Below are 16,077 nucleotides of genomic sequence, written 5' to 3' on the forward strand. Positions count from 1 at the left end.
GTGTGGCATGTTTAATCGGATCTGTTTCATTGTGTATTCATTTTTAAAGTAGAATTCCTCTATAAATGTCCTGTTAACGGCCTTTCGATTACTATGAGCCCAAGACACTTCTAAGGAAGACCTGTAATATAAACGAGTTTACAATTGGGTTAAAAACGTCGTTGGCTAGATTATCGCGTTCGATTTGACATACGGAGGTATCAAGCTCAACAAATGGGCAATCACGCAAAGAGGTTTCCACTCTGTGGCTCTCTAATATATTGGCCTGTTATAGGCCAACGCAAGTTAATCGTTACGTAGAATTTCATAATCGGTCAGATTCGGTGTGTCCCTACAGTATGCTTCCACACGTTAAGGAGTGTATCCATCGTTGCTCTAACCGAGATGAGCTATTTATTGTATACTTTTTATATACTTCTTCGCACAGTACGCTTGACGTCCAGATTCTGATATTTGGACATACGATCTAAACCAGTGGAATTTCGAATTGACACTAACATGCAAGTGTTGTAAGTTTATCGAAAAAAACTTCAAAGCGGTGACTATTGTGTGTTTAAGAGTTTTTCTTTGCTGAGAGATAACAAAAAATAAACAGAGCAATCGTTGGTATAATAAACAGAGTAAAGCAGTTCAGATATTGCTCCAGCCATATATATATATAGGCAGTAGGCACTTTTTAACAGTCTCTTAAAAAAAATTCCGCTTCAAGTCAAGTTCACCTTCTATCGCTAACTTCTATCATAGTTCGTTTATTGTTTAGTAACTGTTTTTGTCAGTTTGAATTTCGGATGTGGAGCCTATATTTAGTGAATTGTGCTAGCCTTCCCTTGTTGCTAATAGCATTTTTTGTTTTGAAATGATATATTTCTGAGAACAGTAAACTTGGTTGATACTTGCCACGCGTTACCCTATCATACGTGCTACTTGTCTAGCTGGCTCATTACAGCTCACCCATGCTCATCCTGTACCCTCTGCATAGGTGTATAAAATCTAGAGGTGACACTGCCTAAACAATTACCTTTTTTTTTTATATTGATTATGCCGCTTCCATTTATTCTATGGGCTCTAGCTCTTGTCTAACCTTCTAAAAATTGAATCGCATATTCGTTCATCTTGGAATTTTTGTGTTAGGCATCGACTAATTGTTTTAGAAGGTTTCTTAGAACACAACATTTTTTTGCTTCCGTCTGTGTCATGGCTACACCTTTAACTCAGTTTAGTCTGGGGACAAAGCATTTGACGCAAGCCGATAATGCCGCCGGTAGACAACTAGCGTAGATAAAGTGTTGCCCAATGACACGGCGTACCAACGATTTTGAACAGCAGCCCCAAAACTCAGCTCAGTGTATTGATACCGGCCTTCACCGGCCCACTACCACAAACGCTGTCGCCTACATCGAATTCTTTCATCTGAAGTTTCCTACGCCGACTACTCAAACCTGTTAGCTGACTTTACTGATAACTTACCTCTGTATAACGTAAAAGTTGTCACCATCATCACCTTGCTGGATGACAATGTCATTCGGACCAACCTTCCGTTCGAACATGGCATCAAGCACCTGTTAATTGAAAATCGGTGATGGATAATAACACTAATGATGATGTATTAATGATTGTTGCAAACAAGATGTCTTCGTTATAGCTCGAGCTAAATTTGTTTCTCACTGGATGCTGTTCCAGGGTCTGGCGAGACTCTGGCGATCAACGATATGACAATAACGTAACGTGAGGCCTAAAAACCAATTACAGGAAAGCTTATCATTATTTAGCTACTTCCTATGCAAAACGGCAAGCTTGACAGATACTTGGGGGCATTAAAAAAGCTACTTACCTCCTGCATCTGAGAGGCATCAAGTGAGCGGAACAGAAGTATATTCTTGACGGCTTTTGCTAGCACCTCACGCTGTTCGTCCGATTTAGGATGAACAATCTGAAAATATTAAAACAAATCAGAAATATAAACAGACAGATGTTGGCACGAGCATGGCCATGCCGATGTCTGATTTTTGTTATGTTGTTTCCGCTAGCACCTTCTTACTAGGATTTGTATGGACGATATCGAGATTATCCAGAAGAGAACGACAGATCAGCCGTTAACCAGCCGTTAACCATTCTATTGAAAGCCGCTTAACTTCGAAAATATCGCTTACGAACGTAATGATCACTGTTCGTACTGTAAAGATCCTTTTTATGAAAGCTTGATATTACATGAAAAATAGAAAATGATTATTTATTGATGATCCTTCTGACAGACGAGAATGAAATTTATTTCCTATATACGCTTTCAACGTCGCATACGATTATTCTACATAACTGTGATAGTAAAATCCTTGAGTGGCAGCGATGCGTAACGGTTCATTCAAAACTGCATCCGCTAAGAATCGCCGGCACATATTGCACACAACCCCTTTAGCCAGGCATCATGCCGCCTATCGGCGTACGCTTCTCTACGCGGTCAGTGACCCTGTTGTGCATCCATTACGCGGTATCGTCCTCGTCAGCTCGCCGCCAACTGCTCCTCCTCGGCAGGACCCCGCCTGTATAGGACACAATCCGAACAACAAACCTCGCTGGCCTCGTCATCGTTGTTGGCGACCGTATCTAATAAGTAGTAGGTCCCAGTTTCATGCAGGGACGTTTTACATAACGATACGAAACCATTCTAAGAGAGACATCATTGCCCATTGTTTAATACGCACCAGGTGTTCATAGACCAGGGGAAGTAGTGCAGCAGTAGCGGCGGGGGCTAAAAAAATTGTAAGCTTTAATGTTGGGCCTTCACAGTGACACTTCTACCGACCGACCTATAGACCGAAGGCGGTACATACTTTTTTTTTTCATTTTAACTACTGCTTTCAACTCATAGCATTCAGACACCTACAATCCATCGCACAGTCAACAAACCTAGCAGCAATCGCCCCCAACTGGAAAGCAGAAACTAGAAAAACAAACTCCTTATTAGCCATGAAGCAATATAGCTACTCCCAGAAGACCGTTCTGTCAGTAGCACCTCTGCGAGGCTGCGCTGTAAGACCGACGCACGTGGCAGAACCATGGCGACCTATTGTGATATAATGGAGTGGAGAGAACCTCCTGACCACGGACAAACGTCTACATTCTTTCTTCCTCTCATGTGCCATCAGTTCAGCTCTATGACGATGACCGCCTCAGTACCCACGACATAACTTACATTGTGATGCTTCTTTTTCACCCTTTTGTTTGTCTAAAACCTGTATGTGAGTGGACTGACGCTAGCCGTTCATCACTCAATAAATGATCGTCGTCGCTTTCGATGTGCGGCTTCACTGAAGCTGCAGCCACTGTCGCTGCTCTACTTGCTGTTATCTACTTCCATAGTCCCGTCACAGAAAACAAGCCATCGTGCGGCGCTAACATGACGACAATGATATCGATTCAATGCAAAAAACTGCTGGGGGCAGATAATAACCTAAATAATTACTATAAGCGATTAATAATAATAGCTGGAAGGGTCCTGCTGTATTGGGTGAACCGACACAAAGAAAAACATTTAGGGAATAGAGGCTATATTAGACAAAAACTGCTTCTTTCTGTTTCTCTTTTTCAGTCAAAGAAAAATAGAGGCAAAAATAGCGACAGGACTGGAATGAAAGAACCTCAAAAAATTGCGAATCGAAACATTGGATAGGAGATTGCGCTATGGTGCTTGTCTAGTTATGCCCTAGCCCTTTTACCGTGGTCCTATTCGCTTGTTGTTATTCTTGCGAATGATAACTAGGTCACCACTAATACCATTGAATCGGAGTTCTCGCCAAAAAAAATAAATCACCAAAAAGAAGACGCTGTTAAAGGCACTTTTTTGTGCTGTATTTATGGTGCTTCTTTTGTGTGCCTCAGTTACACATACAGAGCTAGGCTTCCAACTGATCAACAGCAACAGCAGTGGAAATCTTGTCATTTGTGGAACCAGGAGATCAGCGGCCGGAAAAAAACACAAGGAGAGAACATAAATGTTACATAGCATAACAAGGCGACGAGAGAGATTATATTATATACTACAGGTAGAAAGGTATTTGAAGGATCTTGTTTTTCTTAAAAGTTTATTACTGTGGCCTGCTCTTTCCCCCATTTACGCTCGAATAGTTGGTAACTCTCTAAGAATCAGACTCTTCTGACAAAAATCAAATCACACCGTGGTTCATCGCCATATCGGCAAAAACAATCTATTCGGCCCGATTTTCTCTTTTTTTAAATCTCTCTAGATAGGCCGTACGTGAGCAGCTTGGTTTGTGATCAGACATGTCACAGCAAGACAGTTAGCGGGTAACAAGCTATTTTCTGCACGCTCTTCTCGAATGGTAGGGCTTGAGTAATCGTCTCAAATGTCCCCTCTTTTCTGTCACTAGCAGAGAATCGTCAACGAAGCCTGCTGCAGGGCTAATCTGGTTGAAACGAGATATGGTTGCTATCAGCTTGGTCAAGCAGAGTCTGTCGCCCGATCAGGACGAAGGAGGGTCGCTGCAGAGGTGAAGGGAAGAGGGTAGACAGATATGTTGTCTGTTTGGAGGCCTTCTTATAAGGAACCTGACAAGAGAAGTAGAAATATAATTAAAGCAGTGCCTTTCACTCCCACAATTCGTACGCATGGTATGTGCAGATACAACAGCTGAATGGCAATCTACTATTGTTCCGCCTCGATTTCATTTTTGAATGACGTGCGTAACCTCAAATACACATGAGTTAGGTGGCGGGCGGGACAGAATCGGTGCCGTTAGGACTCGGTGTATAGCGCAGATGGCCCCTAGCATACAAGCAACCAGCATATTCTAACAGTTCTCGTTTTTTCAACTAAAAATCAAATTAGTAAATGGGTTGTCATCAGCATAGCCGTCGATGGCTAAATATGTATAGGCTGACAAAGAAGCGTCTAACCTCTACCATCCACGCCTCAGGCCCGCTAAATTTACAGCTTTGTCCCAGGAGAGACGGTGCCTGTTGCCTTACTCGGTTCTTGTTTCTGATGCACGCGTACATTGGGAACGAAGTAGCGTAAGTTCGTGTTGACTCGAGTCTGATACACACACAAGCCCACGCAGTAGGAAGTTTTATGGAAATAGTTTAGTTGATCAAGCTGAATTCGAAAACCATTTTTGGCTTTCGCTCAGGGTGCATACATGCTGCGGCGTAGTTCTGAGAAAACCTTTGTAATTCGCGGCTATCTGGCCATCGTCGGCGTAACTTCTGAGCAATAATTAAGGCGCTGCCGTTTTGGCGCCAGAGCTTCGATCAGTGGACGAAATACTTCCTCGACCACATGTGACGTGGCCCACTACAGCGTTGGCCGTCACCAAGGGTCTTTCTACTCGGCAGGCCTATAAAAACCTGAAAGATTCTCGATTGTTGCAAAGACTTCGATCTGTGTTCGGTACGCAGCGTACCTGACTGAGCCAGTTTATTACAAATAGTCAGAACAATAGACCACGCCAAAAATAAGTAGCCGTATTTGCAAAATGAGGTAAACACATAAAAGTGGTAAATGAGAACCCGATTATTTTTTGCGCCCGAAACACAACGAGTGTGAATTTAGTAGTAGTACAACTAGAAAATATCTTAATTATCGGTGAAACCACTTGTCAACACCCAGACAGGATATGCAAACAGACGATGATCTGCTCTCTATTCGATTTATAATACGGAGAACGTCGTATCTATACGTTACCTAATTTGTTTTCTTCTTTCCTGTAAAGCATTTGATATATTTCGTCTCTAAATATTATTACTATTATTGTTATTTAAATTCATCTTTGGCGTTTTTATTACTCTCTAATATACAGGTTACGTCTTATCGTATCACAGTCGAATGAAAAAAAAATTCTATATTTTTTAGCATTAATGCTCCTTCTAATAAAAATGACTATACTTCAGAATACCCAGTACTACTTTCAAGGTATCTTCTCGCTAGTTTTAGCTGCACCCACTACCGAAAAATCTGTTAATGCAACCCACCTTTCCTGATGAGTTCAACTTCAACCGGGGCCTCTAACTTTCTCGTAACAGTATATCTTGACAATACCTCTACCTAAAGACTATTCGTCATTATAAGGCATTATAAAGCATTACGTCAATAGAGTGCCCCATTTTTCTATTATGAGGACCGAGCGATTGTGCAGCATAGCGCATAAAACGGTAACACACTGGTTACACGCAATTTTCTGTGAATGCAATTAGGATAACTATACAGAGCATGTCTTTTCCCTTTCCAACATGCCTAGTTAAAGGTATACAACAAACTTCAAGAGGACAAGCCGATTTTCCTTTTTACTCATATTGTTTTACTTGATCGAAAACGTGTTATCGATATTATGCTTATTATTTTATTATTATCTTATACATGTAGTATAGAAAGAGAAAGTAAGTTGTCAAAACCCAAGGTCGTTTCGCTCCGACAGGTTCGGGTAATACGAAAAAAGTTCGTGCCTCACAGCCTTAATTCTCCGTCTATTAAATGTTACGATTTTGCCGTGAACGCCACACTTTTGTTTACTATCGATTTCTAGGAATCCAATTTACGGCTGTTCCTGAACGAGCAACGATTTTGTCACCCGCGGGCAAATCTAGAACGATGCACCACCGCAATCAAATCACCGCTGACTGCTACATGGAACAAACAGAAATATGAAAAAACATCTTTGACACCTACAATTGAACTTCTCTGTTGTAGGATAGCTTGCTATAGCTATGCGATACGGTCGATTGGCATGGAACGCACCTTGGAAGCCACAGCAGCTGACGTGTCTTTGACACAACAAACTAACATGTTGTTTCAACAACTTTAACGTGTAATAATAAACACAGAGCCAATATACTGATTAAGAAGGGTAATGGGCAAATATTGCTTCTGATTTTTATGTATCGTTTTGTTGTGCGTTTGACGGGATCTGACTAGCCTGTAATATATAAGGCACGAGTATGGTACAGTTAAAAATATTCATTTGCGCAGAGACGTGTCTGCAAATATAAGCAAACTGGATAAAAAAGAGGTAAAATACTGATAAAAGAGCGATGAAAGAACAGAGCAACGAAAAATATTATTAGCAAGGAAAAATTTTTTTTACCGTGAAAATGTTCACCTAATATATTATTGTACGAAAGAACTTACTCCCATGATTCTCAACGCGTTAAGGCGCTTGCGAAAAGGGCAAACATTGCACATACTTTTAGCCGCCTCGATCTAAAAAATTGGCACTTACCCAATATGCTTTCCTGCCAATTTCTACTAACGCTCAGCCCACAGACGACGCCTTCGACTATTTCTCACATAGTAGCGCACATGCCTACACAACATCCAGCTGCCTAGGCAACAGTAGCATTATCAACAGCAATTGAGGCAGAAGTATCTAAACTTCTATTGAAAGAACGGGAGCAAAAAACCAGCCGGCACCCCCATCGCTCCCCCTTTCATTTCGGCCTTCGCCCATCTTCTAACCCGCCTGCTGGCTACATTTTACTGTCGTTGCGTTATAGCTCCTTACACACGCTCCAGTAAGCAATTCCGATCGTCGTCCCGGGGTACGCTGTCCTTTGCCACCCTTGCTGTATCGGCGTTTGCAGTGTTTGCTAAGTCAAACAGGTTCTTCGCAAATACACCTTCCCCTTTTCCAAACCCACACATAACATCTCGCAAGTCGAGCACTGAGAGTGGCATTATTCCGTCCCTCAACGCACGTCGTGTTCTCCTTTTCTTATCTAACGTAGCTACTTGCTTACCCGTTACAACCAGCTTTCGCAAGTAACCCTGCGAACTGCTCGGGCCCTTCCAGCCGGACTTGTGACGCTGGAGGTTTTCGTTCATTCGTTTACGCATCTCTCCACGATTGTATGAACACAAACATACTCATTTGACATACATGTATAACAGTGACTGAGGATAGAATATGCTTGGTTGCGTGTAGGCGGGGAAAAAAGGGAGGTTTCGGGTCAGAGCGATGGAATCACTAAGGCAACAGAACACGGGTAGGCTTAGGCTTAATGACCTGGGCGAAAGCTGGAAACATAAACTGGGACACTGGAGTGACTCTGCGAGCTAACTTAGGTTGTCAACCTTTTCCACAAGCAGCCGATGGAATCGGCGTTCGAAGTGATGAAAGTAAAACGAAAACGTACACTTCGATAGTTGCAAGGGTTCTGTTAGAATGGCGGCAGGCTAGCTTTCAACAAGATAGGAGTTTCATTTTGTTATATAATCCGCTCCCACGGGATTTGTTTGACTCATTTAGCTGCGCATAAGCTTGCGCATTCAGGACGTACGAAATTGTGAACGCTCGTATTAAAGGTTGAGTTGGCACTAATCTACGATATACATACGTAAACAACCATCGCCTTATATAACAGGGGCAATAAACGCAATGGCCGAAACAGAAATGTTCTTTCTACCTCGTGCATGCTGTTGCTGCTTTTGTCAATATGAACGCCGCCAACACCGAGCCGTAAAGATGGCGGCCGAGTTCAGATCAAGGTCGCCTATCATCATATATCATGTAGACAGATCAGAGTTGTTACTAACCCTGAACGAATCTTAACCATTCACTAACAAGTTGGAAATGCAGTTTCGTGGCAGCATTGTCCTCTTTGCTTTTCTACACGTACTGAGTATGTGACTCAGTTTACGCTAGAGAAGCGCTGAAGCCTGTGCTATTTACGTTAAGAATACACGTTAAGGAAGTTGTCATGACACAAGGCGACCTTTGGAAGTTGGCTTCCAAGGGTCTATAACACTGTTTGTGTTATAGGTGCGATTGTCTATGCTTGATGCGAAGTGACACGTTGAAATACACTAATAGTAGGTTGATATTGAAGCATGCGTTAGTGCTTGATCGGGTCTATTGCTTGGTAGATGGGCCCTTCTTCTCCAACAGAAGACAGCGGATTTCGTCAAAAGTCTGATCTATCACGAATAGAATTTAGCTGCACAATAAATGCGTTAATGTCTTGCGTATGATTCCACACGGGAGTCTGCACCATCGGTCAGCTGACATATATATATATATAATATTCATTGAAAAGAAAAACAAAGCCAGAAAAACATTGCAGTAACAAATCATGCTTTCAATTCCCACTGCTTAATAGCGAGAATCATTTTTGTATGGAAACACTTAAAAGCCACCGAATTATCAGAGTACAACAGATCCGCATTGTAAATTGTGATAATCTTCAAAATGCGTACAGGTATAGCACTAGGATATTTTTTTTTAATTATCGCCTGTTTTCACGTTGTTTTCGATTACCAAATGATCGCAATGGTGTCGACTGGTGATGAAAACGTGAAGACGCGCGCATTTATTGGCTGCGGGTACGAGAACACTTATCACAACTACCCTAAGCCCATTTTTTCTCGTTAACTTTTCAGAGCCCTATCTGACCGATCTAAAGCAACATGCGCAGAACGCAGGGGTTCAGAAGACTAAAATTTAAGAAGATCAACTAAACAGGGTAAAAACCACTTAGTAAACACATTTTTAATGGCTTCGACGACCGTCACTCACAGACTTCGCAAAAGCGTACGTCTAAGCTAAAAATTGTTTCGGTTTAGCAACCCTTTAGCGTAATGTCGATTTGCCTGTTTTATTTTAGAGGTATTAGAACAAAGTGATCGATGGCATCTTGCGAAAATCTCTGTTTTTATTCTACGGATATATGAAGATAACTGAAATATTAGTAGAGAAAAATACGATGCTAATACAAAGGGACAACAATAGGCCAACAGTGTGTTTCTTATTGATTTCGTCTAGTCTCGAAAAAAAAACCTAATACCAATTTTATACGACCAATAGTCCGCCGATTATGCCTGGTACACGGCTTTCCATTAACTCAGAACATTCGCAATATGACAATAGTCCCAAAAAAGCTTCAGAATGATATGCGCAGCTGAATTACAGTGGAATACTATTATGACCTATCGTGAGAATTGAGTACTATATGCATCAAAACGGAAAGGTAGACAAGCCAATCTATGCCTGCAGCTTACTGGCATCGGGGTCGTAACGCAATAAAACAGCACACTATTTACTGCCCCTGTCCCCTCCTACCCTAAAGAGTCTCGTCTAGCTCTACGCTATTTCCGCACACGGTAAAGCGGTCCTGTGTAACAAACAAAAAAACACAGATTTTCTTTATACTTATGCTCATCAGCGTCCAAGGCTTCGAATTGTATTTATTTTCTAAATATTTACTTATAGAATTTGCCAAATATCTATGTAGAAATCTGTGAATAACGTGCTAAACATTTTAATTAGTGAAAGGCTTCAAATTAAAATTCTCTACGTGTTCTTAAGTCAGTAGGCGTCCTATAAGGTACGTTTTTCAAAGAAATTCAATATATGTCTATCAACGATACGACGCTTTAGCCAGGGGCATTTAGTGACCTTTCCGCACCACCAATCCAGACTCTGTCAGTTATACTGAACGACCATCTACCAATTTCAGGGGGCAGAAATAAGGTGTTTTTTTTTTCATTATATATATATAAGATTGTTGACGGAAAACATCATATATCACTTACATAACGGTATATAACAATAATAAAAAATATGCAAATAATAATAATATTACGTTATAAAGTTTGCCAAGTATGGGAGATAGAATTAGTTTATTAATTTACTAAGTAATTCTAGAATATACTAACTATTACGTAATATGTTGCTGCTTATTTGTTTTTGTAGTCGAATCCTTTCAAACATACCCATCTCTAAGTAGGGATCCGTCACTAACATATACTAATGTACAGGTTTCCGAAAAAATCGTTTTCTCAAATCGTAGTTCTATAAGCAGAGTATGACCTGACCGCCACCAGTTGATTCTGCTTTTGATTTCATCGCTTCATTTACTTCATCACCTCAGAGCTATGACAGCCTTAGTCATCGTTGTCGTCGTCCTATCTAGAGTGGAACTCTAGCAACGTAAGCTCTCTTTTTTACCTTCCCCCCTCAGGTATATTCATTCCACAATGGCGCCATGTGCTGGCTCATACAGACGACGAGACGCCACGTTATTAATAGAAAGTTAGATACTAATTGGCCTACCATCACAGAGTCTTGGTTGGTTCCGGGATGGCTTTGCCTGACTGCTCTATCCGCCACTCATGACTCATGCCTTGGAACCATCCTGAGCCTACGAAACTGCCCGGCCCGAAAACAGCCGTTGATCCATATTAACCGACGAAGAGTAAAGGGTAACATGGTAATTGGTGGCCGTCGTTGACCGTCTTTTCATCTACTCCTGTGTCTGCATGCTTGTGTATTTAGTCGGGGCCAACCAACTGTAGTCCTTTTCTCCACATCGACATCGCTTCTCATTTCATAGTCTTTTTTTCCCCAACTCCTGTACCTCAAGCGAGTTGCGCTTCATCGAGACCTTTAACTGTAAGACGTAGACAGAGGTCGGTTACCCATCGGCCTTCAACGCCCCGAGCTTCGCAGCTCGTTCGCTTCAAGCTCAGGCTTCACGACTGTAGCCTCTAACATGTGGACATCAACATATGGAGAATAGGATAATGCAGGCAAAGTGGCACCAGGAGTAATTGTTAAGCTTCCCTACTAAATCCAGCCAATGTTCCCGTTAGTCGCTTGCGAAGTCATGCAAAAGGTGCTCGTTTCTTACTGTCGTCCGCTATGCCCCTACTCTAGCACAGTGCCCTATTGCTGTTTCGTTATAGGCTTTTTCGCTCTGTAGCCAGTTAACCCTGAACTGTATCCAAATTCAAGTAGAGCCCAGGATGTGTCTCTTTGCTATGGATCGATTGTGCCAATACCTTTTCTTCATTTTTTGGGCCACTGGCAATGGGCAAGTCCTGCTTGTAGTAGTAAGAAGACCCTGTTCTACACATTTTCATTGGATAATACGTATATACATGTAACGGTCATGTGCTAATCCATTATCTATACTGGCCGAATCCATGACGAATGCATTGTAAGTGGAAGGGTGTAGATCTCCGAAGTTATCCAAGGGTTTCCGCTTTCGGAACGAACCGTAGGACGAAGGGGCACACCGTACTCAAATTTTTCTAATGCATAAAATAGATCTATGTCTATTAGAGCAAGAGCACGTCCAACTAATATGGATGGTCAAGTCTTAGTGAAGCAACACGTCAGCCATTGAAAGGCTTCAAAGGTGTGGCTACGATTATTTCTTACAGTGATCGACCTCAGTTTATTGTCATTTATAATAAATCAGGCAGTGAATGATTCCTTTTGTTCAACCGAATGTACGAGGAAAACACAAATAGTAATAGTAGTATAAGTAATGATAAATTAAATACGCTACCCTAATAGTTAAGCACTGAATTCAAGTTCGTATCAGTCTGTTAACAATATTAGAGAAAGTTCCACACTTCCGTGCGCAATTGTGAAGGTGTATGGTAGTTACTGTACTTATACTTACTGGCTCCCGTACGAACCGGCAATCGTTTGAGTTTTCATTGGATAGGCCGATAATTACTACAAGCAAGTTTTCCAACCGTTATTTTCAGGCTGGTTTAGTTCTGCTCAGTGTTCAGGTATTGACGATACGTGATGAACTAGATTAAGGTAGTGATTGTCTATGCTGGGCAAATAGTTAATTCAGGCTGTTTGTTTTGGAGTACTGAAAAACGGTAACAGTCAATACAAAATATCATCTATAGACATCTATAGAACTGGACGGGATTGCGTGTTAATTTTCTAAAACTAAAACTAGCCTTATTCAATCCTTGAACTATTTGTCCTTAATTAGCTACTTAGATCAGTTTCCTATTCGTGTTCTGTCTGAAGCCAATATTGTTTTTCTACGTAGGTATGTATCATCGAAGGCCTTCGTTAAATCGTACAAATCCACTTGGCTCGCTTGATCAGGGCGGTATCGAAATGTTAGCACCTATTTCGATCTTTCATTCTATAGTGGTTTCTATAGATATTATTGTCTCTATCGAAGAATGTAATTAGTTAACCAGTGAGGGTTTTCATGGGTTCACCAAATAGGATAACACTACTGATTGTGGAAGATCGTCAAGCGTTAAAATGCCGGCCATGTGAGCAGGCGTAATCAGACTTTTTTCTTTAGGTTTTTAGGCAAAATACTTTGGCTAACGATAACTTCGTAATCTTGGCGTGGCAGAAAGTATAGATAATTCGTGGTTTTTTATGGCCTGGTTTGAAATTCTTTCCTTCTTTTTCGGCAAGTTTTTATCAAATCAATGCCACAAAGTGCTCTAAAATTTCGAAGGCTTTCAAACAGCTCCTAGGGTCTTACTATTATTTATGCCCTTACTAGAAAGTAGCTTTTTCAGACATTGACGAAATGATTAGTAAGTTTAATATTATTGGGGTTTTGTCTCCCTTTAATTGTCAAATCGGCGCCCCTATCTTCGATATGATTCATTTTAATTTCTGTACTTGTTTTTTCTTCTAGCTCATTATCTAATATCTTAAATTGTTATTCTTTAAGTTACCACCAGGTGCTGAGAGTGTTTCCTTTTAGCTTTAAGCTTTTTTTGATGTTGTTCCCGTTTCAATGCTTTGAAAAGTTAGTGTTAACTTGAGTTGAGTCAACTTACTTCCCAACCAAATTTTAGCACTTCGCGAGCATAAGCCTGCTATGTATCGAAGAATAGTGCGCCAATTAATTGGTATTGATTAACAGCTGTACGACATACAGTTGAATAATATTCTCGCACCTGATCGCTAATTTCCATCATTTTTTTATCGTCTAGATAATTTTACCTGCTCAGTACTTAGTGGTTAGCGCAAGTAAACCACATACGCTTCACTCACCGTCTTCTCCCGATTGTAGTATATGCACAATTTGCCATTTTGCCTCACCCCTATCTGCGGGGTTGCTGTCAGAAACGACTGATCATATTGCGTATATCTCCGGGTTCTTGTGCACCCGCGAAAATGAAAACAGCTATATTGCAGATAATATAGCAAATTTATATCGTCACCGATAGTAATTAAGGGTCTTGCCAGTTCTTGATCAGGTGTACTAGCTGTTCCCCGGTCTTGAGATAGTTCTTCTATTATAAAACGTCCAGTTTGTCATTTGCTTTTGACAACTGCACGTTTTTGCCTACTCAACTTCTACATCTTCGAATCCTCAACTGGTTATTAGATACTGATAGGCACCTAATGGGTATAGGCGCAAACGTGAAACAGGCGTGTCCCGAGACCTCGGCAAAAATTTATAGCGATCTTACGACTTGGGATGAAGCGATGACCAAAAGAACCCCATTAACAGTTGACGTCCGGAGAATACGGAGACGAATCAGCTGGGAAGCGTTTGGGCGACGCAAGACGAAAATATATTGTATTTTTTCTTCTAAATAGAAAATATGAACAGATAAACAGTGTGACGCACTCAAATAGACTTAAACCGTTTTGCACGAAAGCTTGAACTTACCGTACTCACACGATTTGGTTTGAAAGTAAGCAGAAACATACTTAGATCTTTTTTGTGCAAGATGTCGACAACATCAAAAAATTTTGAAAAAAAAAAAAAAAATTCATCAAAAATAGAGACCCGCATAGAATAACCTTATATCCGGGAATGTCAAATGCGGGACAAAAACGCCACTCTTAGATATGCCGATAATGTTTATTCATGCTAAGTGCATGCATCGCCTTGAAGCCTAAAGGACTGTCCAGACTAACGACGTCATAGATAATTTCGCTGTTTGATATCCATTCGAAATGACTCATCGTTTAGTGGACTGCTGTTACCGCTGCGGTCGAGCTGAGCGTGAAGTCGACGGCCATAAGTATGTCCCACCAGCCCTCTACCACTTTAGGACGATTGTAACTGCGAACCTTACATTAAGTATTCTGTTGTAAATGGGAGCTCAACGAAGCGAGACGGTTTCGTTACCTGTTAGACGCCTTGCTCTCTTCTGGACCTTTAATACCAATGAAACTCACACTACAAGTAGCTGTAAATTTAAGTAAGTGTTCTTCAATCATCATCCTAAATATCTTCTCGTCCTTGCTTCTCATCCACCTCCAACACAAACTATCCCATATAGCGCGAAATCCTTATATTAGTCGGTCGCCTATTACTAGTAGCGTTCCTAAAACCCTTGTTTGCTCGCTGATGTTTTCTATCCACAGAAGAAAACTTTTTTCGCTGTCGTACCTGCGGGACCAGCTTCCCACAACAGACGCCTGTTTCGCCCTCGACAGTTTTCCACTTCCGTTAATACTGAAGAAAAAGAAAGATACCAACTCTAGCGTTAACTGCTGCCGACTGACTCGTTCGTGGCAGGCGACCGCACCAGGCCGCCCTCGTCCTACAAGTAGGTCACGAAGACACGATCCTATTTCGTTCAGCGAAAACCCAAAAGAAGTACAATTATTTCGTCCTTGCTATCCTGGCCCAGTTAGCTGTGTCTGCTTCAACCCGACCATGTACTCGTTAGTTATTTATTGATCGACCTACAATAACTCTGACTATTTATTAGTAATCGCTCTTTCATTCTTTATTATAACTATTACTACTATTCGTCATTAGTGAAATAAAAATTGTGCGCTCAGATCCATTTCTACCATCAAAACGGTGTTGTACGTTTATTTCTCGAAGTACAGAGGCCAGCAGTTGACTAACTCCTGTTCATTATCTCGTATAATTATACTAGCTATACTCTGAAATTCTCTATTCGTGTGTAAACGTAAAAGAAACTGACAATGGCTAAGCTAATTTTAGTAGCTAGAGGAAATAAAATGCTTTCGAGATCCACTTGTACCCGCGCGTCTGTTGACCTAACTTCAATGGAAAGTATATCGAATCTCGTATTAGAACAAACAAGACAAACGACGATCTCGGGCGATCGGTAGCAGCGATTCCTGTACTGGACTTGTCCTTTTCGCTTACACTCAACAGGAGTTGAAAAAAATGATAGAAATCCTTCCTCTTGGATGATTATGTTTCATAGCCGACCGACTGGCCGTCATATCGCAGCGGCGATCGTCATCTCTATGAACGCGGCCGGCGGAACAATTTCGCATAAGAACAAAAGCGCAGAAGCACCTAGTTAATTTGCAGTAGTAATAACACAAAGACTCCAAATAGTAGTAGCAC

General features: G+C 41.2%; 1 protein-coding gene across 6 annotated transcripts in view; it reads right to left on the minus strand.

The window, feature by feature from the left end:
* LOC111270591 (cAMP-dependent protein kinase type II regulatory subunit) overlaps positions 1-16,077 on the minus strand; it is a 90,939-nt gene that overhangs the window by 21,435 nt on the left and 53,427 nt on the right. For all 6 annotated transcript variants that reach the window (XM_022850887.2, XM_022850886.2, XM_022850883.2 and 3 more), the window contains 2 exons: positions 1,832-1,930; positions 1,468-1,559 (listed from right to left, as the gene is read on the minus strand). In XM_022850887.2, the coding sequence (XP_022706622.1) occupies positions 1,468-1,559; positions 1,832-1,930 (191 nt within the window). The remainder of the gene's footprint in view (positions 1-1,467; positions 1,560-1,831; positions 1,931-16,077) is intronic.

Source organism: Varroa jacobsoni, unplaced genomic scaffold, assembly GCF_002532875.2.
Source record: "Varroa jacobsoni isolate VJ856 unplaced genomic scaffold, vjacob_1.0 contig00012, whole genome shotgun sequence".
Taxonomy (NCBI): domain Eukaryota; kingdom Metazoa; phylum Arthropoda; class Arachnida; order Mesostigmata; family Varroidae; genus Varroa; species Varroa jacobsoni.